The sequence below is a fragment of the Eleutherodactylus coqui genome, chromosome 8, assembly GCF_035609145.1.
Source record: "Eleutherodactylus coqui strain aEleCoq1 chromosome 8, aEleCoq1.hap1, whole genome shotgun sequence".
Lineage (NCBI taxonomy): Eukaryota > Metazoa > Chordata > Amphibia > Anura > Eleutherodactylidae > Eleutherodactylus > Eleutherodactylus coqui.
Genome location: NC_089844.1, coordinates 108,247,163 through 108,271,978, shown reverse-complemented (window position 1 = coordinate 108,271,978; position 24,816 = coordinate 108,247,163). Strand labels below are relative to the sequence as shown.

Genomic DNA, 24,816 nt, shown 5'->3' with positions numbered 1-24,816 from the left:
AAACTCCTTAGGGACCCGTAACTATCTTGTAATCTGAACTCGCCCAATCCCATCACAGCTGTATGCAGTGACTTGGAGTAGTTAGGAGTACAGAATCAGCGAAGCAGACTGTCTTACCTTGTTTCTGAAATTTCCATAAAAGGGAATGGAAGTTATGGAAACTGGGTAGCACAGCAAGCTGTACTGTTTCCAAAGCTACAAGGTTATGGAAACAGTGTAACTCGCTGTGTTACACTGTTTCTGTAAAAATCACATTTACTTTTATGGGAGTTCCAGAAAAGAATTGTGTAGTACAGCCTACTAGGGCAGTGTAGGAATGCCCTTTTAACCCTTTCCAATCCACTGTCTGACCTCTGAAGACATTATGATTTAAGGCTGTACAGCTCCGATGTTGGAAGACATCTGTAGAGGTGACATCTAACGTGTCACCTCATGCAGTACTGGCTTTAGCCAGCATATAGCGCCATTGTATAATGGCAGAAAAAGAGTAAGCCCCCTAGGAAAACCAGGATACCAATTGGATTGGAAAGGATTTAATAAAGCTGCCCCTAATACAATGTTTCGTTTCCCTTTAATTATTGCTGACTTGGTGGCCTCTGTTACATTTAATATGAAGCATTGAATGTGTCTTTTATGTTTCAGCTGCATGTTCAGTTCAACAAATCACTCAATCAGCTGGGGTTTTATTCTCATCTTTCCCATCCCTATCACTGGAGAATTCCTCAGAACCTTCAGGTAATGTTGGATGAAGACCCAAACATTCTGCTGTCTGAAGCTTTCATGCCACCACTAACAAACTCTTTGTAATATATACTCCTATGCTATGTGAAAAAAAGGAGAAATAACTCCCCTACTTCAGTATTTGGCAAATTGAATGCAGTATTAGGGCCCATTCACACGGGCGTGTAATAAATGCAAATTTCATTCGAGTTTGTAACTGAGCAAACTTGGACAGAACTTGGACTCAGTAAAATCAATGGGTCTTTTCAGACAAGCAAATTTTTTTCACAGACCGATGGTTCATATAAAAAAAAATCACAGTATGGTCTATTCTTCTTTGGTCCATGGACAAGAATAGGATATGCAATATCCACTCTCCCACATATCAGCCAGTACAAAGATGGGGTGTCTGTGTGCGATCCAAAGCAAGTTGCACCCAACAATCTCAGGTGCAACTTGCTTTCAGCCATCTGAACACATCCTTACAATGGCTGCTCCCACCATCGGCGACTATTAGGGGGCTATACTGTATATAGCACAGTTCACATTAATTAGTGCATCATTGACAGGTCGGCCAGCATATACTGTATATCCTCCTTCAATGAGCATTATAGCATAGCTCAGTAAAATACTTTTCTACACCTGATACTACTGATTTATATGTGCAACAACAAGACCTTCTAGCCATATGTATTAAGCTACATGCTTGACGCTCATACATATTCATACTACCGGCTACTGATTTTTAAATTAGGTTTATGATCTATTATCCATGTGTTATTATAGTAATTTATGTCAAATGTCTTCTTAGTATCTTGTTAGATGCAGTAAAATTCCTTTAATCTGGCATTACATTGAACAGTGGTCCCCAATCACTGGCTTGGGAGGCACATGTGGCTCGCAGCCTCTTACTGTGTGGCTCACCATGGGAGTCCGAATTGTAACCATATGCACTGGCAATTAACATTATTTCAGACATATCCTAACCATCAAACAGTACCAATCGGGATGGCATAATAGTAATACTTTCTTCACATGTGCACTATTCTAGTCAAAGGTTTCACTATACACCTGCTACATTGCATCTGAATGCAAGTGAATGTGGTCATGAGGTCTGTAGATCTTGCCACTGTCAAATCATAGTAATTTGCTAGTCATGATATGATCACATTCACTTACATTAGGTTGCAATGTAGCAGGGCCATGGTGAAATCTGTGGCTGCATGACAAATGTTGCACCCAAAAATGCTGTGTAGCACTAGCCTGCTGCAGACCCTCACTGATCTAGTAATGGATGGCCTATCACTAGTTTACAACTGGACAACCCCTTTAATAACTGTCAGATTCACGGAAGATTCTTCATATGTGGAGCTGACAGTTCATTCCACAGTAGATCTATGATGCTCAGAGCTCTGCCCCGACTTCTCATGTGGATCTGCATTCAGCGGCCCTGCTATGCATTTCACAAGGAAACCATGTCAAGAATTGACATGCCAATTCTTTCTTCCGCAACATGAATTTCAGAATCTGCTTGCAGAAAAATTTGTGTTGCTTGAACTACGACACAGAATGCTAAATTGTGCAGATTTTCCTGCAAATTTGATCACGGACTTCGCACCTAAATCGGGGCAAAATTTCGCTGTGTGGCCTCATCAAGTGTTTTACAGATTTTAAACTAATCTGCAAGTAACTTTTACCTTGTTCTGTATACAGATTCAAGCACTGGGAAAGAAATATGGTGGAAGTAGTATAAATGGAAGCTTTATTCTCCACTATGATGGTAGAGACATGGTATTAATGGAAGTGGATTTAAACCATGAAAGTCGAAAGAATATCAGAACGCTGGATGTAAGTGTATCCATGCAACAAGCTCTAACAGCTGATCTAAAGACTGCCGGACTAAAAATAATTGGTAAAGTCCTACCATCCAGGTACTGCAATGATTTTGAGCTCTGTACATATGTAATTGCCATCATTTACGTGAAATATTAGGGGGAGAGTTATTAAACTTGTCCAATAGACCAGGCAGTCTTAAAATGCACCAGTTTATCACAGTGGCTGAAGCCGGATGATACATTTTGTGCATCTTTAGACAACTTTATCTAGCTATATACTACCTATTACTTGGCCTAGTTGATGCCACATTTTGTGCCAAAATGTTGGGGCATTAGTGTTGTACTTAGGCAGTTTTTCCCCCTTTTGTGAAGCTATGCACAAAAGTGTCAAAAGTTGTATAAAAGAAATATGGTGCAACGCATGTAACAGTTTTTGGTGCAATTTGCACCAGTAAATTGGTGCATTTCAATAGTAAATCTGTCCCATAGAATCTTGCCTACCATTTCTTGGCTTTCTTTGTGTTTCCTTTAAGTTTCTATGATTCTCATATTACCCTATAAAACATCATTGATTGGTTTGTCTTTTACTGCTGGGATTGACTGATATGATTAATACATTTTTTTTTCTTTCTATGACAGAATGTCTTTAACATCCAAGGTTCATTTCAGTGACAAATCTTTGTTAATTGACTTATCGGGATCAAAAGAGCAGAAAGTGGGTCTTGCGTTGTCGTTTGCTGGGAATTTGCTGCACAACTTTGAAGTTTTGGCTACTGTCCCACAACAGCTATCCATAGATGGAGCTTTGAAGCAAAAAAAGAACATTAATGAAGGTAAGATACCGCTATGGCAAACATAAAATCTACAAGACTTCCTTCAACTGCCGTGTGAAGGAAGACATAACCTCTAGGTAAGAGAAGCTCCAAACCCTTTAAAAGCATTTATGTATAGGAGTTGAGTCGCAGACATAATGGGGCACATTTACTAAGGCAAGTATTTTACACGCACGCCTCTTAATACATTTGATACATCTCTGGCAGAAATCAATGGGGACATGAAAATGAAGACGTTCTCTGCATTTGTCTGTAAAAATGCCAGTGTGAATAATTCCTTATGTAGAGGACTCTAGAGGACTATGCTACTGTGTAGATGGAGAAACTTGTCAATCAGCATGTGGAGGGGCAAGGAGGGTCCCATTTCTTGTCCAGCTTTGAAAATTTTAAAAAGTAAGATTTGCAAAACCACTAAATTGATCGGTATAAGTGACAGATCAGTGATATTAGTGTGTCTATCACTATACCTAGTGTATACAGCCCAGGAGCTCCTGGGACCCAACACACTCCCTTTCATATCTGTGTCAGAGGCTCCATTCAGAGCCTCCAGCGCAAATCCGGCATGGAATCCAGGAAGAAATAGTGCAACATGCTGTGCCTTTTCATCCGGGAACATTTCCGGTGGCATGCTGGAAGCTGGATGGCTCCCATTATAGTCAATAGTGTCCATCTGGCACGATTTGGTTCCAACATGTGCCGGATCTGTTGGATATTTTCATTGTTCGGCTCTTATAAAGAAGCTAAATAATGAAAATCACACCTGAGGCCTTACACAGGGATGAGAGGAGTCTGTAAACTAACATTGTGACTGCACAATAGGACACTAAGAGTATGTTCACACGTGGCAGATTTGCTGTAGATTTTCCACAATCTGCACCATTTGGTGTGGATTGTAGTGTGGTCTGGTACGGATTCTGACACAGACTTTGATGGTGATTTGCTGAGGAATTCCTGCAGTAAAACCGCCATGTGTAAATATACCTGCATATTTTTTCAATTTGTATCTAGGCCGACATCTACTGATTAAAATAAGTAGGGATTAGCAGAAAAACACAAACATACACAATCGATTTGTATTTCCATAATACATTTTGTTTAATAAGCCTCTAATTTTATTTTAGGTCACATCACCTTTATGAAGAACCAGAATTTCTATCAGATCAATATCCGGAACAGAAATGTTTTTAACAGCGGCAGCCTTCATAATATTAGTATAAGTTTCATCCAAAATGGAAGCCATATTTTGCCTTCTGAAACCAAGCTCAGAGCAAATGTTCACCTGGAGGAGCTGCAGAAGCAAGGACAGATCTGCATCCAGGTCAATGCAAAACTCTTGTGTGTGGATTTGGTGAATGTAGCTGGCCAAGAGCACCGTCTTAAAGGAATATTGTCACATAACATAGTTTCATTGCAGAATGCAGGTATGTTCCAGAATACTTACTAATATTCTTAATAAGCTGATATTTGTATTTCCTGATACATTGTACAATGACTGGTAGCAATAACTATAAAAACAAGTCTGCTACCTTTCTGCAAGGAAGACATGGTCAGGAAAGGTGCAACTAACTGTGAGAAAGGAGGGTGGTTGTACGATTCGGGAGTATATAATTAGAGCAACTTGAAATATGGTAGGAGCAGGGAACAGACTAAAATCCAACTGTCTTATTGTCAAAAAATAACAAGCTTAAAAACAAAAAGGAAGCAGTAACTATATGAAAAGGTAACAATATATCTGGAAAGGAATATTCAGATCTGTTTTTCAGAAACAGCAGGAAAGGTGTTTTTTTTTTGGAAGGTTCAATAAATGAAGAATTTCAATTAACTATATATTAATCTGAGATTAAAAGGGTAATCTGGGTATTTGAATTGATGGCCTATCCTAACGGATACGTCATCAGTAGTTGATTGATGGGGGTCCACTGCTAGGGTTTCCTGTGCATCAGCTGATAGTCCTGCCTGCCGTCAGTACAGCGGGCCAGATGTCATCAAGAATTGGGAGCGCTAGCTTCACTACCATTTAAACCAATGAGAGCACCATGCTTCAATTCCACTTTCTGCATCTTTCATCGCCAAGACTGGATGTGTCGCCCTGCTCATTAGAGAAGAAGAAGAAAGTGTAAGAGAAGCAAGGCCCTCCCATTGATTTCAATGGGGGTGAAGCCGGCACTCTCACTTCCTGCAGTGACCGTTGATGACAACATCCGGCCCACTGCACTAACAGCAGGCCAGGCAGTCAGCTGATGGACAAGGATCTCGAGTGGTGGACTGCTACTCTTCAACTGCAGATGATCTATAGCTCACCTATTCAAATAGTTCGGAATACTCCTTTAATAAAAGACTAAGGTGACCAATTGTGCAGAAAAGGTCACATTAATAGGGGTACTTCTATCTGAGACTTTCTTATGGCACATCCACAGAATAAGCTATAAAGGTCTGATAGGTGCAGGTCCTACGTCTGTGCTCCACACTATCTCATTTTTTGGCCTCTACAGTCCCTGGCCTGGCTTATTTCAGTGGCTGGGATGGTTTAGCGTTATGGACACAGCCGAACAGACTGTGCTACAGTGTTTCTGTAACTCCCATAGTAGTTGATGAAAGTTACGAAAACAAAGTAGCACAGCATGGTACAGTGTTTACATAACTCCCATTCACTTCTATGAGAGCTATGGAAACAGTGCAAGACAGCCTGTACCCACTGTTTCTATATCTACTAATTACTCCCATTATGGCCATGATTGTCTGTGATTGGAATACCCCTTTACAGTTAAAGGAGTTGTCCGGCCACACAGGGTAAAAATTTTTATAATGCTGCTGCTTTCCTTTCAGTAAGGATAGTAACAGACAGCATACAGGGGCTCAAACCGGCCGGCAGATCAGCTGCAATGTCAGTTTCTTACCTTAGATTCTGATCTTCACTGCAGCTTTCAAAGATGGCGCCTCTGTGCTGCCTTCCCACAATGCTCTGCGCTCTCCCTCTTCTGTGTGCGCGCTCCCGATGGTAGTAAGAGGCATGAAAAGGCAGGATTTCCCTCAGCTCACGTCCTAGCCCCGCCCACGACACGCCCACCTCTATTGAACTGCTCTACAGTCTCTCCCCGCCCAGGCCCCGCCCCCTGCTAAAGTAAAGTGAAACATTTCCCCACACACACATGCCCTCATAGTGCCCCTCTCACAATGACCCCCCCCCACTTCTGTCAGCCGGGTCCCTGCACACACACACACACACATCACTGCACCCCCCCCCCCTTGCACACATCCATCCATCCATCCATCTCTCCCTCTCCACCCCCCCCCTTCCCCCGGGACTTCTGACAGCCGGTCTCCAGACACCACGAACACACACACACATCACTGCACCCCCCCCCCTGCACACATCCATCCATCCATTCCTCCATCTCTCCCTCTCCACACACCCCCCCTTCCCCCGGGACTTCTGACAGCCGGTCTCCAGACACCACGAACACACACACACATCACTGCACCCCCCCCCCTGCACACATCCATCCATCCATCTCTCCCTCTCCACACCCCCCCCCCTTCCCCCGGGACTTCTGACAGCCAGTCAACTCCTCCTCTCCAACATTTCCAACATTTCTCCCCTTCTCCCCTTCCACATACTTTTCAAGTCCCGATGGTGTCTCCTTGGCTCTTCTCCAAGCAGCAACGGCAGGCAGTCACTCACTCCGCTCTGGTATATGAAACCAGGAAGTGAGTGTACTGCGCATGCGCCGACCGGCGGCGCGCGTCCCCTGCAAAGATTAGGTAAAGAGCGCGGTCCCGGCGGAAGAACGAAGGACTGCGCATGCACGGAGGGGAAGAGGTGCGTTCCCGCGCCGACGATAGCTGCTGCCGGCCCGACAAGAAAACCAGACGATTTCTTGTCGTAAACACGGACGACCGAGGGGCAACACAGGGGGGGGCCACCCTAAAGGTAAGTGAATAACTTCTGTTTGCAACATTTTCAATGCACAATGTAAATTACAAAGTGCATGGAAATGTGCAAACGGAAGTAATGAGATATGATGTTTATGGCCGGATAACCCCGTACATGTCACGACTGGAGTCCGGGCAGGTGGAAGTCCCTAGTCCTACCTGCAACCCCTGTTTCTACCTACTTGCCCCCCTAGGGTAGGCCCTAGGGCAACAACTGGGCGCCAGTCCCTAGGCTCACTAGAGATGCGGGGCAGGAGTCAGACTCACAGACAAATACAGGAAAACAAACAAACACAAAAGCAGGTCGGGCAATCAGGGTCGGCAACAGGAGAGAACGCGGTACAAGGGGTCAGGCAAAGTCAGGTCCAAAGCAACCGAGTCAAAACAGGGCATCAATTCAAGGCAACACGGGTGTAGCTGGAGACCAAACATACACTGGTGAGGTCAGAAGGAAACTGAGCAGTTTAAATGCTGTTAGAACTCCCGCCCCAGCAGCTGATTGGGGCAGGGAGCCTGACAGCAGCAAGACCCAATCACAGGACTCTGGGAGAAACAGCCCCCAGCGCCTGCTAAAGAGAGACAGAGCATGCGCCCCCCAGCAACCCGGCTACCTAGGCCTGTGCTCCCTGCGCACAGGAGCGCGCGCCCAGAGCCTGCGGCCAGGGGAGGTCACAAAAACCAGGGCTCCCCTGCGCCGCAGCCCGAGGGATAGGACCGGCGGTGTGGGCATGAAGACCCCGAGAGCTGCTGGTCCTGACAGTACAGACCAGTTTATGGACTGCCAGGCGTTTCTCATCTCTGCCAAATAAGATTACCAATACATAACAGAATGGTCTAAAACCAGTATTTGCCAGTTGGTGTCAGGTAAGTGGGATTTTTTTTGAACCATCCACCAAAAAAGCGGAAACAGATGGACTTCTTGTTAAATCTTCATCAGCATAAATCAACTATTCGGCCTGCACAAAGTTGCTTAAAGCAAATAACTATTAGTGCTTGTTTTGCAGGACTTCCAGCAGAGAGCGCCCTTGAACTGACCTATAACAACACAAGTAACAACAAGACCTGTGGTATGGTACTGGGGAGTGGATCGGGTAGAATTGATGTGTCCATGGGAATAGAGAAATCAACAGTACATACCCAGCTTGGGATGAGCTTGAAGCACAATATTGAAAAGCTTAAAAATCATAAAATTCCCTACATTATGAACAGTCTCTGCTTTTATCAGGTAACTAAGTCTATGGCATTTGATTGACATATAGAAAATTCATTAGAAATACTGGGATGTGGATTGCATACGTGGAAAATTTCATTGGTGTTGTCCAATAGGAGATGATGTATTGTCACTGCGTTTTGCAGATTTTAATGGCTCACTGTTTTATAAAGCTTTCTGCATTAAAGATTTGGAATATATATACAGTAGTACATAGTTCTTCATCCTGTTTTAATATTTAGGGTATGTTTATTCAGGGTGTAAATGCTGCAGATTGACATACATGTTGCAGGTTTTAAATCTGCAGCATCTACGTTATTTGCTGCTGATTTGAGAACAGATTTGACTCTTCATAATGCAATCGGTGAAATCCTCAGGAAATCTGTAGCATTAGGTGTGGATTTTTCCGCTGTGGATTAGCTATGGATTGCACATTGCAAATACAACCAGTGTAAACATACCCTTAGACTTAACAAGATTTGATGTAAAAGTGAAGATAAAAGTCTTTCCATTCCCACAAGTCCCCTATAGTTTTCTGCAGCAGCCAAACAGACCCCAAGATATGGTTGCTATAAAAGTTTATATTGTAATTACTGAGCATATATGGAGGTTCTGCTTTCTTCTTTAAGGATTCTTGATTATCTAATAGATCAGAACAGAAAAGAAGGTCCCACATGACATCTCCCAAGCCCTAAAACTGGGGCTTTGGGATCTCTAAACAGACTCAGGTGATAAGCCATACTTCTAGTACTGAATACATGTTTGGCGGTACTTTGGGGGCTGTATACTGCAGTGTTTTCCAACCAGTGGATTGGGAGCTGTATGTGGCTCCCATGCTGGTGGCATGTGGATTCCTAGATGTAGGCAGCTCAAAACACTGTTGAGAACTATAGCATAAGGGAGGTCATAGTATTCAAAAGTAGCATAGGGGTCAAAACCATACAGGCAGTTTACATTAGGGTAAGAGTTATACAGCTTGGTCATATCCTTAGTAGGCTTCTTCCATTTTAATACTCAATGAGGCTTTACACTACCTGTCAAATTTGAAAGTGCCTCTTGGCCTTTAAAAGATTGGAGACTTTTTGTCTATAAGATGTATTCCACTGTGTGGGAACCTGAAAAGGGCTTGTTACCAATTTCTCTAAGGGGTTATTGAGAGAAAAAAATTATTTTGAAATCACTGTCTCACTTTGGCCGATGATTGGCTGCAAAAGTCACATGTCAATGTGCTGGGCCATCATAGCTGCAGCAAGAAGTAGAGTGGTCGAGGACCAGGCTGCATCAGAGAGGGGTTGGGTGAAATGACTACGCCTTTTTTTATGTTTTCACATGATGCTCAAAACTTTTTTTAAATTAGGTTTTTTTTTCTCTGGACAACCCCTTTAATGTTTCATATTTAGGGATGAGCGAACGTGTCCGTTACGGACACATCCGCACCCGGACACCGGCTTTGCCGAACACTGCAGTGTTCGCGCGTAAGTGTCCGGGTGCCGCCGGGGGGCGGGGAGATGCGCGGCGGCGCGGGCGGCAGTAGCGGGGAACAGGGGGGAGCCCTCTCTCTCTCCCTCTCCCCCCCACTCCCCGCCGCACCCCCCCGCGCTGCCACGGCGGCCCCCGAACTTTTTCGCCCGAACACTGAAGTGTTCGCAAAGTTCGGTGTTCGGGCGAAAAAGGGGCGGAGCCGAACGTGTTCGCTCATCTCTATTCATATTGCTTTTTCGGTATAGACCTATTATCCCTTTTATTTCACATGCATTATTAACATCACGTCCATCTCACTTACATGATAATTTTTTTTTTCTTGCTAATAAATGATGTATTTCTTATTTTATTTTTTAGAGTACAAACAAAAAAGTTTTTACTGGAGTCAATATTTCTATTGAAGGTGAACGCATAAAAATGGAAGTTCAGAAGAAAACTTCAGGAAGTACGTCCGATATCAGCCTTGTTCTCAACAATGACCTCAGCTCAATAAATAGCTTTATACCATCAAGCATAAAGGTTGGCTTCAGACCCACAATAATCACTACATAAGCCGTTCTGCTTTGTGTAATGCCATTTGTCGCACTTCTCGGATGTTAAATTGTGAGGTGGTACAGAGGTCATACTCATTAACCATATTAGCACATATGTTACTGCTAGGGTAGTACTGCACTTTTCATCTCCGTTACATTTGTACTGAGGTATTGGATGTAATGGTTGTACTCAACCTAGAGCTAACAAATGAACACTATTCAATCTTGTCTAACAAAATACAGGTCATGGCAACCCGTCTCACTGCAATTCCATGAGTGAGAACGCCAAGTGGTAGATTGATTGAGACTATGCATCGACTAGTTAATTACATTAGTAGCAATGTATTATCTGGTTAGAATCAAAGTATTGGTTATAGTATAAATTATAATTTGCCTAAAAATATTCTTATTACGCATAGGTGTTATGTTGGAAGCACAATGAAATAATTTAGGGTTAGTCTAGAAATTATAGGACAACCCACAGTAGTTGATTTCACCATCTTTATTTGTGTCTTGCTTCTCTGAAGCTTTCTATTGTAAAACATGATCTAATTTGGACTGTGTTTGCACCATCATGAGCTTTATACTATTATGAGAGATTTAGTAAAAGATTACTGATGTCCGTTAAATTTTGGTTATTTTATTAAAGGGTTTAATAAGATGAGAACAAATATATTCTGTTTACTTGAATGCGATGCAATACCAGACTCGGCCCATGGGCAAAAATGGCAGTGTTTCTCGGAAAAGAATAGTCTTTTTTTAATCATATGCACACAAATGCTGATGTACTTTGATACCAAAGCCTTTAAAATCAGATGACCTGATGGATTTCTTTACATTTTTGGCACTCCTGAATATTAAATACACCATGAAAATATCTCCTGAAGTAAAGTGTCCCGTGAAGCTGCTTGTGTATATGTAAATGCAGATGTTTGATACAGAAAAGCACAGAAAATAAAATATAAAAATTGCACAAAAAGGATCCAAAATTCTAAACAAGTCAGAATAGGATTAATGATACAAAGGATAAAATTAGAATAACCTCTCATTAATTAGAAATTAGACTCTCCTGTCCCCTCCTTGTCAGTGTTCATATGACTTTAATCCGTCTATAAATGGTGGCTTGGATACTTAAAAAGGCCAGTTGTATTCACTGTTCACAAAGGCAAAGACCAGATCTGTTTGTGCTCTTATCACCAGCACAAGCACTCTAAATGGTACAAGACTGTCTCTAAAGATCATGGGATCCTGGGTTCAACAATTCGAAATGTTATTAAGAAGTTTGCTGCTCATGGAACAGTCAAGAACCTTCCAGAATATGGTGGAAATAGTAAAACTGGTGAAAGAACTCTAAGAAATCTGGTTCTAAATCTGGCAAAGAAACCATGTCCTACATCCAAAGAACTACAGGCTGAGCTGAAGATATCTTGAGTGATGGTTTCAACCAGTACCATGATCTGCATACTGAAGAAAACAGGGCTCTATGGGCGAAAGCCAAGAAGGGCCTCACTGCTTATAAAAGAGCCACTGAACTTGGCCAGACGTTACATAGATATACCACAATCTTTCTGGAAAAATGTTCTGGACAAATTAAACCAGACTAGAGCTCTTTACCAGCATTGTGTTTATAGACAAAGAAATGAAGGCTATAAAGAACAGTACACCCTGTTTACAATGTAACATGGTGAAGAATCCATAATGTTATGGAGATGCTTTGCAGCCTCGGGAACTGGAGGGCATGAATGTGTTACTGAAACAGTGAAATCAGAGCATTTTGGATCAAAATTTTTCCCCAGTAAAGGAAACTAGGTTTGAGTTGAACAAAATGGGTCCTACAGCAGAATATTGACCTAAAACACACATTTAAAAGTATGCAAGAATGGTTGACAAGGCAAAAAATGGCTGAACGGGCCATCAGTGAGTCCTGATGTCAATCCAATTGAACATCTTTGGTATTGGAAAAAGGAACCCTATAAACATTCAAGAGCTTGAGAGATCTGCAGTGGAAGAAAGTGCCAGCAGACGGCTGCAAGAAGCTCACAGGTGGCTACAAAAACATATTGAGGCGGTCTTTGCTACTAACGATTCTGCAACCAAGTATTGTGGAAGGGACCTTCCAATCCCGTCCATGTACTGTTTATTCTTTATACTAATCAATCAAGAGTGCTGATAATTTTTACCACAACTGAATATATAATTTTTTGAGACTTTACTTTTCGTGATTGCTCATATTATTGATACAGATTATCAATATAATCCGTCAATCTGAAAATATTGATCAGTATGTTAATCTCCATCATTTCTTTAATCATTACTCATGCAGATTACAGGAAAGCAGATTGCTGACCCAGACTGCACATGTACTCCTTTTATAATATAGTAGTGTGGAAGTGATTTATACGGACTGTATTCCTGTTTCAACCAGTGATTTGCACCTTGATTGGGCTGTAGATAAATGTGTAATGTGTTCTCCTTCTCTTCCCATGTTATAGGCCATTTGCAACGGTGAATTCACTCCTAACTTATTTTATGGGCATTGTCATGGGGAACTAACACGGAAAGTCATAGAGGTACAAATTTACTTTGAAATATCAAATGGCTTTTAGAAAGTCTATAAAGATTGTATTGCGTATAATGGAGAGTACTATAAAGAACTCTGACTCATTAATTGAAGTGATTCATTAATGTAAATCTTTAGCCACGGCTGTGATTGGAATATCTATGGCTCACTTTGTGCTTTAAGGGCATTTCAAATCAATCATTTATTTACAGTGAATTTTACTGTGAAGTCACCTGGGAAAGCGGCATTCATTTATGCTTTTAGCACGTAACTAAGTGCTGATTACAGTGAAATGTATTTGTATGGGTGCTAGTACTAGATTTATCTCTGATTACTGGGCTGAACTTATATGTCCAAGTGCAGCCCAGCAATTACAACTAAATTACAAGCGTTAGCAGTACCCATGTAATAGCATTTTTATGGTGCGTTCCCACATACAGGCAGCACCTAGCAGCTAAGACTCCAATCAGCCATGGCTGCCAATAACCACACAATCTTGACGGCCTTATTGGCAAGATTGAGCTTTCATTGGCAGCCGTGACTGGGCAGAGTCTCAGCCGCACGCCGGGGTATGTACTTGGGAACGAATACTTAGGGTGCTATTATAGAAGTTTACTCATGTTTTCTGGACAATTGCCCAGTGCCACCTGTGAGAGCAGCTGCTGCCCGGCAGTTAGCTCTATTAACAAATTGTAGTAGTGCTAGTTTCGGGTGGCACCTGAGCTCAAAAGTGCTGCCTGCCAATTTTCGGCAAAATGTGAGCTCTAGCGGTTTATGCTAGCGCTTGTGTAATAGCGCTATTGGGTGCTATTACATGAGGGCCAGTGGTTGCCAGCATGAACGGTGCTCAGCATGGTGGAAAAACACAAAAGAAGACATACACACTTCAGATGATCCCCTGCTGCTCCCATTCTGATAGTACCAGGTACCCAATGCACACTGCTTCCTGCTATATCAGCAATGACATCCTAACAATAGGACGTGCCATCACTGCAGCTAAATACTGGCCAAAGTGGGACGTGGTTTTGCTGCAGCAGTCACATGTCCATGTTGATGGTGATGTCATTGCTGCAGCAGGAAGTAGAGAGCAGCAGGACCGGGCAGCTTTGGAACAAGAGCATCGGGGCATTGGGTGAGGTAAGTGTGCCACCTTCTATGTTTTTCAACTATGCTGAGCTGCTATTGAAAAAATTTTGGGGACCAAATAACCCCTTTTAAAACAACACCTGCTGAGTATTGGCTTTGGCTCACATGAAGCCGCTAATGAGGTTCTGTTATATGACATGCTCAAAATTCAATTTGTTTTGTGTTTTACTAGAAAATAGAGCTCATTTAATGAAATGTAATAAATTACATTTTGAGATTTTTTTGGTATCTCCCCAAATGAAAACCCTCAGTAAATTATACATTTTGGTATGGCTCAGTTTTACATAATACAGTCTCGATGGATGCACTGTGTCACAGTCCTTGTGCAAGCATAAGATTCATTTATGTTGTATTGTATTTCACGGTTCATATATGAGACCACGTAATGTAGGAAACTAGGCTTGGACACCATTATATTAAGCCGTGTGTTAAAATGCTTACTACCAAGAAAAGTAGAACATACAATATTAGCACTGTATAATGCAAACAGTATAGTAAAGCCAATTGCGTCTCTCAACGATATTTGATTCCATAATTTTGGTAGACAGACAAGCGCAATCCAGACTGCTGTTTCGCGTGAAACACACTTCTTTAGACTCTAGGTAGGGTTTGAAGAATAAAGTAACCTCATATTGGTGAGTGCCACAAGTGACTTTGCTATACTGTTTGGACCATTGTGGATGTATATGAACAAGCTGAGCACCACCAAAAGTGCACTGTAAGGGCCCCATGTTAGGGACTATAGAGAAAACAGTGCCAAGATTGACTTTTTCTTTTGAATTAGCACTGTATAATCTTATAATAGAATTTTATATTATCCTGTTTTGTTAAGATTTCAGGTCCTGTAAAAGCTACTTTCAATGGGTCACTTTTGACTACTGGTTACAAGACCAACATATTTGGACTCGCCTCTTCAGGTGACACATTTGCCCGTCTAAATATCAACACTGAATGGGGCTTGCACAACACTATTGAAATAGGGTTTAAACATGCCCTACCGCAACTCCAAAGCCTTGGGATAGCCAAAGACAACAAGATGAGGATTGTGGCAATCAGGCAGGGCAAGAACGCGGCATTACTCGACTTTACATTTGGAAAATGTGTCTTCAAAGCTGGTTGTGAAATACGGACTGATAACAATGGAAGTGCAGCATCAAGTCTAAACTGGACAAGTTCAGTACTAAACTCTTGCAACCTGCTTGAGGTAATGGAGAAACTCCTCAGTCTTAAACTTACTTTCTGCACTATACAGCCATTTAACAATCCTTTAGAGTTATGTAGAGGATGAGATTATTTTTCCTTCTTTTTCAGAAATTACGTTTACCAAAGAGCCTGACTATGAATGGTTCATTACAGAGAACTCACTGTGATTTTGGCCTGTCTATGAGAGTTGACTATGAAGGAAAAGATGTTAAGCTGCAGTTCAAAACTATATGTGATCCTTACACCATACAGGGAACAGTGAATCATTCTGTACCTTACCTAAGGACTCTTGGATTGCCAAATGCAAACCGCATTGAGCTGTCTACTTTGGCTGGATCATCTGTCGGTGGCTTGATTTTGCTTCATTCTGGGAACTGCAAAATTAATGCAAAGGCGGACATCAAATCTAATAACAAGACAGAATGGATATTGCAATCAGAAAATGACTGCACATTGCTGAAGGTAATAACACCTTTTTTATATTCCATTTTGAATGCATATCATTACCAGACCTTTTGGATTGTAAGACGCACCTGGCTGTAGGACACACACAGGCTTTAGACAACAGAAAATAGGAAAAAAATGTTTTATACTAATGTTACTAACATGTCCAGATAAGAGTCAGTATTTTTGGTGTTGTAAGGTAGAAAGAGGGTTAAGATTTTATTATAATAGTATTAGTATTATAATCTGCAGTAATAAAGGGAATGGGAGGGGCACAACAGAATGCCTGTCTGAGTGAGCCCTATGTAGTTCTCATAGAATCATAGAATGGTAGAGTTGGAAGGGACCTCCAGGGTCATCGGGTCCAACCCCCTGCTCAGTGCAGGATTCACTAAATCGTTCCAGACAAATGAAGTGATGAAGTGCCCACTTGGATTTTCTTTGCTTGACGGCAAAGAAAAATAAGCATGTTGACGTGAATGTGTAGAGCTCGTTGACCACTAGATGCCTCTACGATGCAACCAAAGAGATTTAGCCCTTTTAACAAAGTTTGAGAGGGCATGTGTTATTGGAATATGAGAAGCTGGTTGGTCATATCAACAAATTGCTTGCCACCTAGGCCTTTCTGACAAGACTGTTAGGAGGTATTGGGACCAGTAGATGCGTGAGGGCACACACATAAAGCCGACCGGGCTCAGGACACCCTCAACAGACCAACAGTAGAAATGATCTCCTGATTGTCCGACAAGCACAAGCAGCTCTAATTGTTTTGTTGTCTGTCATCCAGAGACAGGTGGCAGCATCGTTACAGGTTTCTTGTGTCTGTTGAAACCATTTCAAAGCTCTTGGCTGAAGGACACTTGGTCTCATGGCGCCCATTACTTGTGCTGCCTTTGACACCCACCATCGCCTCTGTTTGCAGTGGTGTTATAAACAACAAAACTGGACTGCTACAGAGTGGATGGTCTTCAGTGGTGGGTCCAGGTTTAGTTTGCCATGTTCAACTCTGGAGACCTATAGGTGAGTGCCTCTGCTATAGAGCAGCACACTGCCCCTATTGCTGGTGTAATGGTTTAGGAGGCCATCAGATACGACAGTGGATCACCCCTAGTAGTGATACGAGGCGCAGCCTAGCGATATATTCAGGACATCCTACTGCCACAAGTATTACCTCTCATGGCTGTGCTTCCAAGAGGCATCTTCCAACAGGATAATGCTTGCCCACACGCAGCAAAGGTATCTCAGGAATGTCTCCACAACATAACCCTAGCTGCCACAGTGGAAAGGGGGGACCTTAGGACTCCCTTGGCTTAAGGACTTAGTGTGTGATGCCATTGGTTGCAACTAACTCTCTGGTGCCAAATATAGCCTGTACTTATAATTTTTACTCCTCCCTCTCTTTGGAATATTGTAGCACACTGTGGCTATCCACATATTTCAACAATGGATCTATGACCCCAAAGTTGCCATAACAGTGCCAAATTTCCTTTTGCTAAGCACCTGGAAATGGTCTGGGCAGAGACACAGGGTTCTGTAATGAAGCTGCAGCCAGTGTCTGTATGATGGACAATGAAATTGTTGTCCCTGCCCATGCTTGTCTGTGGGTTGAACAATCCACTCTACTGGTGGTGTGTCTGGGCCATATGGATCCTGTTCACTGTGTGCATGTGCCCTCATGTAACCACTGTACTCAATACCAACTCAGAGTTTGAGTAGAACAACTTAGGATGTAGGCAATTTGTCGAAATGACCACCCTGCTTCTCTTATTCCAATGATGTGCCCCCTTTTAAACTCTGTTAACTGGACTAAATCTCTTTGATTGCGTCGTAGATATGTCTAGTGATCAACCAGCTCTACACAAGAGGAAAAAGAAGTTCACTACACTCAAGGAGCCTCTGAGAGCCTTTTATAGGGCAATAGTGAAGTACTTTAACAACTTCCCCACTGCCCTATAAGAGCGCAACTGTAATTGTTTACATATCTGCCTGAGATATAATTGCATGCCGAGTTGGGTGCATTTTTTAAATCAATGATTGTATATTATTGTATTCTTATCATTAACTGTAGAAATTGTGTATGATAGATAGATAGATAGATAGATAGACAGACAGACAGACAGACAGACAGACAGATATGAGATAGGATAGAATTTATACTCTTACCCTACAAGTAAGTCCTGTGGTGAACTCCAAACATCAATTAAGTAGATTTAAGCCTTGAAAAAAGGTTAAAATGATAGAAGGTGGATCCAACCTTGGTCTTAATATGTCCAGTCTCAGGTTTTGCCCCTTCTAATCATTTTGAAAGCTTTCTCATCAGTTTTCTTGTCTATGTGTATTATTAATGGGGTGATATTTATCAGACGGGTCACACCCACATCAGCCATGACATCATCCAGTTGGAAAAGCAGTTCCATGCGCCAAAATATAAGTGAATGAGAGGAGGTGAAACCCAATCCTCATCATTAATTGTATGTTTTGGCAGCTCGATTCAATTAATAAAGCAAACACATTTATTTTTATGAGTGATGAAGATTAATGTTCTGTGGTTTCATTTGCTTTGACAGGATCTCAATATTCCGTCTCAGACTCGGATTAATGGCTCTGCTGTTATTAATGGTTGTGAAGCAGAGATGCGCTGTGCCCTTACATTGGATGGCAACACATCTATGCTTCGAATGAGGACTGAGTGCCAGCCAAAACTAAAAGTGGAATTTATATTCAGACATAACTTGCCCATGTGGAGAGAAATCAGCGAGGAAAGCAAACTGTCCATCACTGTTGGCAAACAGACTAATTACAACGTTGACATTTTACTGAAGTCTGGAATTTGCTCCATAGAAATAAAAGGAGATATTAATGCTGACAATAAATTGCAGTGGAAGATGGTGGCAGAGAACAAGTGCAAAACCATTCAGGTAATGAGAATAAATCAGAATGAAATGGAATGGATTTCTCAGTGGCTCTTATGTATGTCCTGCCGCTGTTAAAGATAATTGTTCCCTTGCCGGTTGTCAATCCTGGTTAATGTGTTGAACATTAAATAAATTAGATGTGTCTCTTTGGACTTGGGACAATGAATTATATTGTAAACATACTATCTTTACTCTTTATGGGGTTCTCAACTGGTGGTGAGTATTAAGGTTCTGCTCACATTATGACTTATGTCTGTCTCTGAATCTTTATAGTTTTGACAGGCATTTTCAGATGGATCCTAACAAATCCTGATGGATCCCGATAACATATTATGGGTCTTGGGAGATGGGATTCTGGTATTTATGAAGGTAAACATATCGCATCAGACTGCACTGTACTACGCTCATAAAATACCAGAACCTCTAAAATCCTAAAAAACATACCTACAAAATTATATATGAATAAAATATAGTTAGTTTTCAAAGATATTGTAGTTGATCCTTCTCCATTAAGAGTTAACGAGGACTCCCTGTGTTAATGATTCTTACTAACTTATTTTTTTTACCATTCTACCTTTTATATTGCTTAAAGAGTAACTACACTTTAGTGAAACTTTTGACATGCCAGAGACAGATCAAAAGTTTTGATCAGTGGGGATCCGGCTACTAAGACCCCTGCTGATCACTAGAACAAAGGGGCTGCAGCACTTACGGGAGCACTGTGCCCCTTCTGGTGTCTTTGCAGCTTTTTAGCTCCTCCCAGCAGCTGAAGACCCCTATGAAGCTGCTTTAGCTGCTGGAAGGAGCTAAAAAGCTGCAAAGACACCAGAAGGGGCACAGTGCTCTAGAAAATGCTGTACCCTTGTCCTAGCAATCAGCATGGGTTTCAGTAGTGGGACGCCCACTGATCAAAACTTTGACATGTATCTCTGACACATGTTTCACAAGTTTCACAAAAGTACATTTAAGGGTCTGTTTATTTGACACAAAGAACATGGAACTCTCCCCTCCTCAGTCCAGAACGGGGAGTTGCAAACAAATGATGCTTTTTGTTCTGGCCGACTTGCACTGTACTTGAATACATGGACAGCCATTCACTTGACGGCTATTTCCAATGCAGTTTGTTAGGGATGTGAGAAGCTGGACCCACGGCAAGTAGATGATGACGACAGCAGCTTACATCTGAAAAGGGATTGTGTTTTTGAGCCAACCTCTTTAAATCTTTGCTGTGCTGAAACCTGTCATATCTGTGGGTGATCTGTCCTCATTTGGACTAAAACTCTGTAGCAGTAATAACTGCTGTGTGTAAGGTCATAATTCTTCTGCAATTGCCATTAATAGGAAATGAAAGAATGACAGGGTGCCCATTGAAATAAGTTAGCATCTAGTGATGTCATGGGTGCTACACAGGGTTGCCAACCTGATTTATTTTTTTTTTTTTCTAGATGACTTGTCCAAAAATCATGGACAGTCGAAATTTTTTACAGAGAGATTGGAAAACAGTAACAAATCATAAAGATTATAAGTGATACATGTCCACAACAGAATATACTGATATGAACATATTAGTAGCACTCAATAATCTGCGCAAACTCCTCCAACTTTGAAAAATCTTGGACATTAAATTTTTTTCTATGGACGCTGGAAACAAGTTTTTACAGACTGTTTTAGGAATTTACGAAGGGTTGGTAACCTGGTGCTATAGGATGCTTTTGAATAAAGTGCCATGCTAAATGTAGAGTAGGGTTTCTGAGATTAGAGGGGATCTTGGGCTGGACGCATTGTTAGATCAACATGATCGAATAGAGCAAACTGCATAAAAGTGGTTTTCTAGCGCTCACGGCTGTATTTCCGTAAATCATATAATAATACTACTACTTAAAAGTACAAGCTTAATTGATAATTTTAATTTCAGGTACTGAAATAGTATCCATAATGATATACGTTTATACATAATTCATACATAAGATGCAATTAAGGAGTGCAGGTTGCTTGGAATTACTGGAAAATTAATTGTCATATAATTATAATTTATTGCAGATTGAAAGATGTTGAGTGACCCTGCTTGTGATGAGTAAATGCCACAAGGTTTATTTATGGGGAATGTCAGGACGCAAAATCATGATAACGCTGTTAGAAGGGCTTGTGTGCAAATGAGGTCATGTAGATTTATGCTGCAAACATTGTCATTAAAATGTCTTTTGTAGGTCCTCTTGGGCTGACATAGTTCAGCATAAATATCTCAGTGATTAAAGGATTTTCAAGTAATGGTGACTGGTCACTTGGAATAAACATAGCGTACACATCGTGAAAACGATCTATCAAATGGAAATAGAACTAAAACTGGCCAGAGACATATAGATTATCGTTAACAGTCTGTTGAATTTAATGGGATGTGAGCCAGCATTACCAACCCCGGCTGCTGCAATGCGGACAGAGCTGTCAGCTCCTGGCTCCATCCACACTGACAGCGGGCCCAATAAAAGCTGATTGCTGGGGGTCTTAAGTGGCGGACCCCCGACAATCAACTATTGATGATCTATCCTGAGGATAGATCTTTAGTAGTTAAGTCCTTGAAAATATCTGTAAGACTTTTTTTTACATAGGCCGATGATCGTAAAGTAACATTTGTCCGAACTTTGTTTACCCGATCTTTGTTTCGTATGAACAGGCCTTAAAGCGACCATCTAGCTTCAGCACAAAAGTATGTCCTGGGAGAGGAGGGGGGTATATTACCTGCAGGTGTTCTTCTTTGCAACCTCTCTGATTAGCCAGTTGTGGACACCGTTTTCGGCTGTCCAAGATGGCTGCAGCGCTGCTTACCATGTTCTGCTCTTTGATTGGCCAATGCTGATCACATTGAGAGCTCTGACCAATCAGAGAGCCAGTATAGTACATTGTTACGGCCATTTTGGAAGGATAAAAATGGGACCTAGAACCGGTGGATCGGAAACACAGTAGAGAAGAACAAGGGCAGATTATATACTTTCTGGTCCCAGGATAGAATTCTGTCCCGAAACTGGAGGATCAGCAGACAAATTAGCTAACACTTGTTTATTGGCTGATTGGATCTTTTGTGCTGCCAGAAAAATATTTTTTTGTTGGCAGCACTTTTCCCTGTGTAAACTAAGGAGTAAAGTATTGCAGATTTTGTCGATCGGCACTTGGTATCTGGCAGATTTTGAGCCATGAAAAGGATATTTACTTTTATACATAAGCTCTACTTTATACATGTAGATAAAATGGGAAGTGTGTGCTGCAGATGTCGTCACATTTTATTTGGAGATGTCATAGTAGCATTTCTCTCTTTCTGCAGGACCTTGGGGCACCCATAAAAATAGAAGGTTCTGGATACATTGTAATCAACAAGAAAGCAAATCTAGACTCACAAATGTTAGTGGTGGTTGATGAAAGCACCCTGCAAGGATTACTGATCCTGAAAGCAACAGAGGTATGCAAAATTATTACTACAGAATCTACCATAACAAATTGAAGCTTAAAGACCTTGACATGATTCCTTCCTACCATGAAAAAATCGACAACAGTATATTATGATTGTCAGTAGCATGTATATCCATACAGTCTGATGCTGCCAGCCTTGATTGAAAGGACCATGTAGGGACACTCCACACTGACAAGGGAAATTGTTGTCAATACATTTCCAGGAGGAATAACATAGGGACAGCACAATAAAAAGTTTCTGCAAAGATGTTTCAGAATTTTTATTTAATGGAGAATGCAAGTATTTACTATAACAGACATGCTAGAAGAAGCACTAAAGTAGCACTACGCATTGTGTTAATAATCTTCAAAGAAGGTTTCATGACATGTTTGAAAGTAAAATGATGTAATGTGTCAGCAATGATAATATACATTTTCTTTTGGCTCCTCATATTTGTATATGCAACAGAAAAAACAAGAATTAGATGCAATTCTCACCCATAATGTCCAGCCTGCAATAACTCTTGGTATACCCACAAGGACCATGGTAGATGTGACAACGGAAAGAAGCAGTGAACTATACAGGAGGTCAATTCACCTTAGCTGGGACAATAAACAGGTATTTAAAAAGCAAAAATTGGAATCCGCAATACAGATCTTAAATATATTTATCATACAACAGGATTATATATATACATGTAAATACAAGGTGATTATACATAAACATGTGTATAATGTAGCCATGGGTGCAAGCACCATAGGGACAACTCATATAGAAAGAGGGGACTTAACAAAAGAGTATGAAAAAGTTTGAAGGAAATTACACTATATTTTTCCTACAAGAGATGAGAAGGCACAAAACAAATACTGGGGTTTCCTGTGTTAGGATTGGTGAGATGTTTGGTAACATTAAAGAAGTTGAGGAACGAAGAATATTGTTTTTAGTTACATACAGCTAATTATAAATATTTTTGTATTTAGACTTATTAAAAATGTTTGTATCCCCAGATATTCCAGGACTAATGTTAGAATAGCGCCACATGCTGTTTCTATTCCCAGATATTCCAGGATTAATGTTAGAATATTGTAATCTAATGTTTATATCATGGGATATTCCAGGATTTATGCTAGAATAGCAATACCTGCTGTTTCTATCCTGGGACATTCCAGGACTAATGTTAGAATAGTGCCACCTGCTATTTCTATCTCCAGATATTCCAGGACTAATGCTAGAATAGCGTCACCTACTGTTTCTATCTCCAGATATTCCAGGACTAATGCTAGAATAGCGTCACCTACCGTTTCTATCTCCATATATTCTAGGATTAATGTTAGAACAGCGCCATCTGCTGTTTCTATCCCTATGTATTCCAGAACTAATGTTAGAACAATGCCAACTGCTGTTTATATCCACAGATATTCTAGGACTAATGTTAGAATAGTGCTACCTGCTGTATATATCCCCAGATATTCCAGGACTAATGTTAGAATAGTGCAACCCACTGTTTCTATCCTAGGATATTCCAGGACTAATGTTAGAATAGTGCCACCTGTTTCTATCCTGGAATATTTCAGGGGTAGTGTTAGAATAGTGCCACCTGTTTCTATCCTGGGATATTTCAGGGGTAGTGTTAGAATAGTGCCACCTGTTTCTATCCTGGGATATTTCAGGGGTAGTGTTAGAATAGTGCCACCTGTTTCTATCCTGGAATATTACAGGGGTAGTGTTAGAATAGTGCCACCTGTTTCTATCCTGGAATATTTCAGGGGTAGTGTTAGAATAGTGCCACCTGTTTCTATCCTGGAATATTTCAGGGGTAGTGTTAGAATAGTGCCACCTGTTTCTATCCTGGAATATTTCAGGGGTAGTGTTAGAATAGTGCCACCTGTTTCTATCCTGGGATATTTCAGGGGTAATGTTAGAATAGTGCCACCTGCTGTTCCTATCCCCAAATATTTTAGGACTAATGCTAGAATAGCACCACCTGCGGTTTCTATTCTGAGACATTCCAGGACTAATGTTAGAATAGTGCCACCTGCTGTTTCTATCTCCAGATATTCCAGGACTAATGCTAGAATAGCACCACCTGCTGTTTCTATCCCCAGATATTCCAGCACTAATGTTAGAACACCACCACCTGCTGTTTCTATCCCCATATATTTCAGCACTAATGTTAGAACACCACCACCTGCTGTATATATCCACAGATATTCCAGGACTAATGTTAGAATAGTGCTACCTGCTGTTTCTATCCCCAGATATTCCAGAACTAATATTAGAATAGTGCCACCTGATGTCTCTATTGAAGAGACTTTCTGTGTCTGGTCCACCCCAGTAAATGTTCCAGGGTGATCACACTACTCAGTCTTGCTCTCTACATTAACACTGTCTCATTCTCTTATCACTTGTTCATCATCTCTTCTGATATCAGAGAAGATGCAGCAACTTCAGAAGCAGCCGCTCACCTCTCCACATACCCAGCGGAGCAGAGAGAGAAGCCAGACTGAGTAGGTGGAACAATTACTGAGGTGGAAACAGGATTATAAACAGCACGTGGCGC

The 24,816-nt window shown here is 41.3% G+C and overlaps 1 protein-coding gene across 1 annotated transcript in view; it reads left to right on the top strand.

Annotated features, from left to right (window-relative positions):
• Positions 1–24,816, top strand: part of LOC136577911 (uncharacterized) — a 235,001-nt gene that overhangs the window by 97,547 nt on the left and 112,638 nt on the right. Inside the window, exons 28-39 of the mRNA XM_066577827.1 lie at positions 643–735; positions 2,434–2,651; positions 3,195–3,388; positions 4,510–4,809; positions 8,326–8,546; positions 10,371–10,532; positions 13,039–13,116; positions 15,085–15,456; positions 15,564–15,917; positions 18,467–18,817; positions 22,131–22,265; positions 22,725–22,874. Coding sequence (XP_066433924.1) covers positions 643–735; positions 2,434–2,651; positions 3,195–3,388; positions 4,510–4,809; positions 8,326–8,546; positions 10,371–10,532; positions 13,039–13,116; positions 15,085–15,456; positions 15,564–15,917; positions 18,467–18,817; positions 22,131–22,265; positions 22,725–22,874 — 2,628 coding nt within the window. The remainder of the gene's footprint in view (positions 1–642; positions 736–2,433; positions 2,652–3,194; positions 3,389–4,509; positions 4,810–8,325; positions 8,547–10,370; positions 10,533–13,038; positions 13,117–15,084; positions 15,457–15,563; positions 15,918–18,466; positions 18,818–22,130; positions 22,266–22,724; positions 22,875–24,816) is intronic.